The sequence below is a fragment of the Diadema antillarum genome, unplaced genomic scaffold (genome assembly GCF_040938485.1).
Source record: "Diadema antillarum isolate AM-2024a unplaced genomic scaffold, OU_Dant_1.0 seq00002897_RagTag, whole genome shotgun sequence".
Lineage (NCBI taxonomy): Eukaryota > Metazoa > Echinodermata > Echinoidea > Diadematoida > Diadematidae > Diadema > Diadema antillarum.
Window position 1 is genome coordinate 692 of NW_027273491.1, and position 8,955 is coordinate 9,646.

The window sequence follows — 8,955 nt, forward strand, 5'->3', positions numbered from 1 at the left end:
TCATATAGATATATAGTCTTTCCTGAATGTATAAACCCTGATCTAAATTTTCGAAGAAGAACGACACTTTCTATGTATAGGAGGGAAAAATGAAGCAATTGTTTAAAACTACAAAGCTTGTCACATGGCTTCGTTCCAGATGTTGTACACATGGCCACATACCCTTGATTTTCACTACGGGAGGTATGTTACTCGTAGGTAATCAGGATAATGATAATTTACTCAATGAAAAAAAAACTCAATTAACCTTGCAAGAAATATTGTATACACGACCCTTTTTTTTTCTTTGCAAGAATATTGTATACACGACCCTTTTTTCTTTGCGAGAATATTGTACACACGACCCCTTTTTTATCCCCACCCTGTTTCACTCACATACACACACCCATACATACATACAGATACATACCTGCAAGAACTGTTTATTGCATCATCCATTATTTGTATCACGACAGGTTATATTCCGTAAAGAGAACTTTATTCATCTCTCTCTACTCTACTCTCCACAGAGAAATTAAATTCTTTCCATGTACATTGGGAATATTGTCATCTCAATAGATGGGTTTGGTGTAGTTATCATCGTTGTCCCTTCATTTCATTTCATAACGAAAACAGAAACTCACAGACTACAGTTACAACCTTTTATTCAGGTTTCTTTTTAGAAACTACATAATAAAGCTTATCTGACCGTACATACACTATCATTACGGAAAGTTTGATGATTCAACTGATTGACAATTTGCCGTACATCGACGTAAATATGGTGCAAAGTTTGATGGTATAATTTGCAGTCGATAATTCATCAGATATTTTTAAAAAAAAAGTGCTGGTGGATTCTTAAAGACGCACTCACCTCTCATACCCGTCGCCCCTGCGCGATCGGCAGATAGCAGCACTGCCAACGCGGTCAGTTTCTCCATGGTTTCTGCACTTCCGGCGACGCCAAAATTTTCAGCAAACCTTATCAGCCATCCAAAAATAAATGCAACAGTTTATGATGCCGCACGCAAATCACAAGCAGAAGTCACCGGTCTAAGCTGTCTCTTTCAAATAGAATGACTGCACTCAGAGAATTCCTCGTTCTTCAACCATTAACCGGAACTTTGAAACCACAGGGAAGATATCAACAGTAGATAGACACTCGTAGTGAAGAGGTTTTCCCTGGAGAGCGGTTCGTCATCCGCGTCAGGTCATCTTGCGAGGTATGCATCCGTTCACAGGGGAGATGTTTAGATAGCCATCGAGTATCAGCTATTCAGAGAATCTTAGGACAAATCGCACATCAGAGACAGGTGCTGTATTACATCCACAGGGCAGGGAACTTCTGCAATTTCACGCACTAGCACCCGAGATTGAACTATTTGGACGCTAACGCGCAGCAGACGACAGAACGAAGAGGCGCGACTCGCGATAATTTTCACAACGCCAGCTCAGTTTGCTACTAGACTGTCTGTGCCTCCTGCCTCCACTTAGTATGTTTACTTCCTGCGCGAGTCGAGTATTACCATGCACTTAGCGAAAGTGGAAACACACGATGAAGCGTGAGTGTATCGCCAGGCCACACTGCAAACGAATAGCGGGACGAATTCGCTCTCTCATTGGCTGGCTGTGAATGTTTTGTCACGTGATGCATCGTCGCAATAAAATGCAGAACGACTGTGCTTCTCGCAAGTGCTCCGCACTTTTGCAAAGCTTACACACTCATCCCCTTCCCCCTCCCCAACCACCTCCCTCTAAAAAAAAAACAAAACAAAAAAACAAAAAACAAAAAACAAAAAACATAATACGTTTCTCTCTAAATAGAGAAAAATTACTTTCGTTCAAAGCGAATGTAATTTAGCGTTTTCGTATTTCCGGGAAACCAGGACTTGAACCCTCCGACATAACGGTTGTTGCGGCTGACTGGGAGAACATGCCGTTCAGAAACATTTACTCCAATGCAACTCAACCATTACGTTTCGTCACAGATAGGAAACCACTTTATTCGTTTCCTTGACAACATCTCGACACGCCCGATTGGGTATCGGGAATATTACATCGGATAATTTGACAACTTAGGCCTATTTGATGGTATCTGAGAATGAGTCATCGAATAATATTGAATTCATGTCATTTCATGAGAACATCGACCCGACAGTCTGTCGTCACCTAAATTGATGTAAATTGCTAACTTTTAGTCGTTCATTTATTATCATCTTCTCCTTTCTTTTCTTGGTCTCTCCTCCTCCTCCTTCTCCTCCTTCTTCTCCTCTTCCTCGTTCACATATTTTTCCTTTTTGTCGTCATTCTTCTTGTTTCCTTCACCCATCTTCTTCTGTTATCCTGCTGTTCTCCTCATCCTACCTTTTTTTCTTGTTTTATACCCCCCCCCCCTTCAAATTTTGCTTTCGTCTATTATAGCTTCATGATGAGTGTGTCACGTCTAAATCTTTTCTCAAAGTATAACAATACAATTGGACTTTTCCGTCCTTTTGCGATGACCTTTACAGCTATTATCATAGTGTGAATCCAGAGGAACAATATGGAACTGAAGACTGACATTTAGTTTAGGCTGTATAAGGTAAACAAGAAAGTTACGTCATTATGAATTGCGACTATTCCCACTGTAAACCCGCCTTGGTCACATGACAGTAATGAAATCGATGAAATATTCCATATTCCTTTGCATTTCTCTTTGCGCGCACGGATCTCACAATCTGTCAAACGACCAATAACAGACGTTCTTTGTAACTCCACTCAAGACAATCGCGAGAGTGCGTTTCCTTCCACATGTATCCAGGACGACAAGTGGACATTGAGGCTTTCGTACAAATAAGAAACAAATCATCTGGATTGTTCCTTTGTTTTTTTTTTGTTTGTTTGTTTGTTTGTTTGTTTGTTGTTGTTGTTTGCATGTATCAAAAGAGTGTTACGACTATTTTCAAGTTGGCCTGGTTTTGCTATAAACATGCATTAATCAGTCTTTTTGACTTCACTGATTTAATTGAAAACAATATTCCTTTTAATGTAACTGAAACGTCTTTTTATGGCAGAGACTGTTTGAATCAAATACGGTCTCCCTCTCTCTCTCTCTCTCTCTCCCTCTCTATCTATCTTCATTTTTATCCCTTTCCCCCCTCCCCCTTTCTCCCTTCCTCCCCTCTTCCTCTTTTTTCTCTTTATCTCTTTCTCTATTTCTCAAATTTAACGTCAATTCAAGGTATATTGAGATATCCGTGGAGATATCAGTGAAGAGTGATGCAATGTTGCAGAATGACTGCCGAGTCGTGAAATTAGTTTCACAGCACGCTATCAGATTCTCGCATGGATTCCCACATACAGTATAAGGACAACTACCCCACCCCGGCTAAACTCTTGTATTGAAGATGTTCTCTTTATCAATCTCAAAAGAAGAAACTGATATCAGTATAATGGAGCAGACGGAGCCAAAATGACTGTGATGGATTACAATGTATTATATTGCATGTTTATGGTAGCTCTGAAATTATGAGCACTTTCCGAGACGAAATTGAATATGGTGATCTCGAAGCCCGTGAGATGTTTGAAGGGATGCACACGAATCATCTAGTCCACGAGTCATACAACCCACGAGTTGTACAGCTAACGAGTCATACAGCCCACGAGCTCGAAACTAGCAAATCAGGCCCATGAGCTCAACACTGTGGATAGGCAAGCAAGACCCATAAGTCCGACACTACGCAAAAAAAAAGGCCCACGAGTCCTATATTAGCAAAACACTGCCCATCACGAGTGCGACGCTCATTTTATCACTGGTCAATGTACGCAGTGTCGATCTCTCGGGCCTTTCTTTTTTTCCTTTGCGTTGGACTCATGGCCCCAGGGTCGAGCGTGTGGACCGTATGACTCCTGGGTATTGGGCTCGTGTGATGATCCCATTTGAAGTCGTAGCCAACTTTCAGAATGGCATCCATCCTTTAAGCAATTTTATTTACTAAATACCGGAAAATCAAACATATGGATATAATAATAGAGAGATAAAAATACGAGACTTTTATAATTTTCAATACATCTGTTCTAGAAACAGTGCATAATGTTTGCCATAATTATCAAATTTATGAGAAAAAAAATGAGGTAATGATATCAGCCTTAATTTCGCCTTCAAACAAGTACCGAAGTCAGTATTGTTTTTTTTTTTTTCTTTTTAAACAATATAGAATGAAGAGAAAAAATTATTATGGAAAATTGTCATTATTTAGTGTGCAATGATTAATTTTAGTTTCGCAATGAGTTAGGAACTATTAATCTCTAAAAAGGCGAGCCTTGAAAAGGTTGAAATAAAAAGAGACAGAAATGACTTTATAATGCTTTAATGCCGTATCGTACTGAGAAATTGCAATGCTTTTCTTCTTTGCAAAATTTTCCGTGCCCCAACAAATTAGGACATTACAAGACATTCCTTGAAAGGCTCATATAGGAACCATCATGGTGGCTTATGAACTAACAGTGTTCAGTGACTCATCGTGCAACTACTACCTTTCGAATTGAATTGATCAAAGTTTAAAACAAAAAACCCGCTTATTCTTTGATTTTGATACAATGTACTTTCTGTCGAGTCTAATTCCCATAACGCCACTTATTAATGCGCTGCGTATACTGTTATCTCTATACATTGTTATTGGTTGTTCTTCTGTTTTCTCAAAAGGCAGGGAAACGACAAAGCTTAGCTCTGCCGTCACATTTCAGGGCTTTTCTCTCGAAAGTTACAAATTTACTTCCAGGAAACCATGATCACACGACCGTCTAATTTGATTTAAAATTTTGCAAATTACATTTATCTAACCTTGCTTTATCGCATGCAGGAGTGCATAGACCCTGCTTCCCGGAGAACGGCTCGTCTATACGTCGAAAGAACTTTAATAACTCAGATGTTTGTTATGATGCAATTGGCGGTGCGCTACTGTGACTTTCACATCCGGAATACCCATCACTGTCAATGCCAAAGTCATACAAAAAGCAGGTGTTCGCACTCCGTGACGACATGCATTGTGGTCGAAGAGCCGCGAGGAATAGCGACGAGGTTTCTCAGTATCATCTCGCGAAGAGTTAAATGTCATCGGTCTGTATATTGTGCGTCGTCGAGCGGGTCTCTGACTTGATTTCTCCGAAGATTATATCACATTCTCGTTGTCAGCCTTCCATGAAGCAAATAACATGCATCACTTATGAAGCGCTTCTGTCCTCTTCTTTCCCTATAGCTCCCTCGCATTATGTTTCTCTCGATCTTTTTTTTTTTTTTGACATTTACCATTTCTCAGGAGAGAATTTGAAAGTTCACGTCTGCCCACCTTCAATTAAAATCTAATTACACTTTAATTGCACTCCTTGTCAAGCTGTCATTTATGAATAGAATGGAATTAAACAAAATAGTGAAAGTTTTTCCAACATCTGATTTTGAAATGAGGAAGCTCTTGAATTTCAAAGTACATACACACACACACAGACCTACAAAAATGCTCACTGAACACAAGAGTATAGAGAATGTCAGAGTCACTGTAGAGAATGAGGCATAATTATGATGATGACTCAAAATGGACAAGACCAAACAACATCTGACGAACTCACCATTGCCAGTTCGGGGTCTGTGGAAGGATCAAAGCCAAAGTCAAACTCTCCACCAGTGGCCCCTGGAAGACCGGGCACTGCTCCTGAGCCATCCTCACCGACGATGATGGGCGAGTTCATGAGGGCATCAGAGAGAAGAGTTCCCGGTGGAATGGTGACGAGGTGCGACCTTCCAGATCACAGACAAAAAGAATAAATAAATAAGTAAATAAAAAATAAGAACACTCTAATACTCATGCTGATGTTCCAGGTAGAGTGTGTCACAACATAACCATAAGCACAGTTCCCTCCAGCATTACAAACAAAGACAGCATTACACAAAACAAACGAGGCACAACAAATTGCATGGTTCTAGAAGGGAGACTTCTTTAAAGTTTGGCCAAATAATGCCATAAATTCTGATACATCAGTCATGTTTACCAAGAGATCCATGGAGGTTTCTGTTGCTTCAACTGACATTTCATCCCTTTCTGTTCATCTCTGTTGACACATTGCCCCTGGCATATATTCAGTATGTGTGAGGGGCAATGTGACTGGTGGTGAATGGTTCTGTAAATGATTGCCTTAATATGCTCACAAAACTCTGAACACTTTTTTTTTGGTGCTAATTACAATAATTCACCAATCATACTCTTGTTGGTCATTCAATTACAATATCAGCAATGAATACTAAACAATTTTATGACAACCAAATCATGCAATTAAATTGCACTTTTAACAGGTTTGGCTGTTGTGGTGGTAGGAGATTGATGAGGCTTGCTAAGTCCAGTTCTTGTAAAGCCAAATTCTAGCACTGCCCTGGCAGGATGTGCCATCCAGCAGTGAGTGTCTATAATTGGAACATGCTGTGAATACTTGGGTTTAAAGTTTTGCTGGTTGGGAAATTGTAATAACTGTAAGAACTGAAAGCTAACAGGAAAGTCACTGCCTTTTGTGCTATATATCTGCTTCTCCACGTTTAGCCCGAAAGTCCTACACAACCACTTACCCTGTGCCTTCATTTCCATTGATTGTGTTGATAAATGCAGTCAGCTTATCTGTATTCACCCTCTGATTAGGAAAAAAAATGACAGAAAGCAAAGAATAACAATATCCCTACCAGTCTCTTCAAACAGCAAGTACAAACATTTTGGTGAAAAGGAGGGAGAACTCGACTTGTGGTATATTCTCCACACATTCACAATGTGTTTCAAGAGTCTGTATTAATAAAGTGATGAAACACTTTCATGAAAAAATGCACGCATTTTATACCTTCAGCAAAACTGCAATAGCACATAAAACTCTGGACCACAGCTTCAATGAAATGAAGAAAAAACCCTTGCATGCTGAAGACTGGTCCGGCACGTGTGTCATAATACTGAGTATTGACTTTCCTTCAAACGTTAACCATCCCAATATCTATGAGGAATAAATATGCTACAACCAATACATTCTGGGGCTTTAAGCTTATACCAGTCCATATGATATATCAAAGAAATAAGTACCTACACTGTAAAAAACATATCATGCTATGGTGAACAAATGGCACTACACAAGCAGAACAAAAACACACATACAGAAAGAAAAGTAATTATAGAGTAAAAGCGATAAACACCAGCCACCTACATGTACATCAATTGTCAATCAGAACTTTTAATAACATTGTACTAGATGTCTCTTGTCCCACTACATAGGTAGAGTGTCCATTCAATAATATGAATACATACCAAAGAAAGTTTTCCTAAATATCAGTACTAATTTAAGATATCATGGATCACATATTCAAACTTACATCTTCTCCAAAGTTGATGACATCGACAGAAACTTTCTCCTTCTCAGTTTCTTTGCCATTTTCACAAGCTAGAGGGTGGAGGAAAAGGTTGCAAAGAGCACATAACCAAATTTCATATTCTGGGGTGTAATGAGACTAAAGTCCTTGTTTAAGAGCTGTGGTTGACATGATCAGTCCTAAACACTGATATATGCAAAGTATGCATAAAATGCAGAATGTTGAGTGTAAGTCCACGATATAAAACAACAATGGCACATTTCTCATTCGAGTACAGAGGCAACGTCTGTTTTACCTCAATGGAATTTATGCAACGACAAAGTCTTCATGTCATATCATGAACTTTTTATCTGTGAGACACATGTCTCTGTTTACACACTTAACATATTAACATTTTTTTTTTTCTTTTTTACATCTTGAGCAGTTTTTGCACTGCAATTGTAAGCACAAACATGAATGCATTTAGAGTAAACTCTGAGAGCCCTTTACAGCCATTATAAAGATTATCGGTACAAACCTCTTTTTCTTCATTCTCAACCGGGCTGCCAACAAATGCTACAATCCTCATCCGGTGATTTTTCCCTTGTCTGTGCTTCAGTGCCAGCTGGAAATGATGTGAGATTGAAGCAAAACAGGGATATAAACACATGGGCTGCATTGAGTGACACTGAACATTGGAAACAACCACAAGTAAAGATGGTACTAGACTGTGCAAAGCATCATATTATATACAGTAGAACATTTTTATTTCTAATTATATCAAATGTTATTACCAATTAAATGAGTTATGTCTCTTTAATGAAGAAGATATACATAATTCTTTAAAAAGGCAACGGTAATCTGAAAAATCATCTCCATGTTAATATAATCATGTACATTTTGATCACAAAAATGTAAGTAGGATCAATTGCTACACATGCTCACATGGGCAACCCTGATACCAGTCATGAAGCTCAGACTCCCTTTCGGAGTGACCTGATGAAGCCTTGCGAGAATACGCCCAACATCCGTAGTCATGGTGACAAGGCATTTCACCCTGTGAGATAGAATAAATATAAGGGGGAAAGCAAATCTTCATTTAAGGCTTGTTTGGCTCAACAGTCAACTCAATTTCTATGTCAAATTTTTTTTTTTTTTATCGGAGAGAACCAAGCTGTACTACAGTGTACTCCCATTATAACGAGCATGGTTCTAACGAAATTCCGGTTACAACAAAATAAAAATTCAGACTGCAACATTATCTGTTCTATGCTTTTTATTGTTTATTTTTTCAGTTATAACGAAAGAAAACTGCCTGTCCCAAGGACTTTGTTTTAATGGTCGTCCACTGTATACTGTTTTCAGGGACGAAAATGAGTGGGACATGATGCACACTTTCAACATACGCTGCGTTTCAAAACACCGTAGGGATCCACAGTCAATGAAATGACTACCTGGTAATCATGATGATCACTGCATCAAACTGATCTGCAGTATACATCTCAGAATAAACAACAATAAAATTATGTTATGATGTTCTCACTCTTCATGAAAACCACACATACTGACAGCAAAGGAGATCACTGAGATTATCCCAAACAATTCACTACAAATCACATTAAATG

At 38.9% G+C, this 8,955-nt stretch overlaps 1 protein-coding gene across 1 annotated transcript; it reads right to left on the reverse strand.

Annotated features, from left to right (window-relative positions):
- Positions 1-5,583: 5,583 nt before the first annotated feature.
- LOC139715135 (26S proteasome non-ATPase regulatory subunit 4-like) lies at positions 5,584-8,387 on the reverse strand (the record flags this gene model as incomplete). The annotated part of the gene is given in 6 exon segments (XM_071626747.1): positions 5,584-5,752; positions 6,572-6,633; positions 7,355-7,398; positions 7,401-7,422; positions 7,869-7,955; positions 8,276-8,387. Coding segments are annotated over 6 exon segments (496 nt in total), but the record flags the coding sequence as incomplete, so codon positions are not given.
- Between the last annotated feature and the right edge of the window lie 568 nt (positions 8,388-8,955).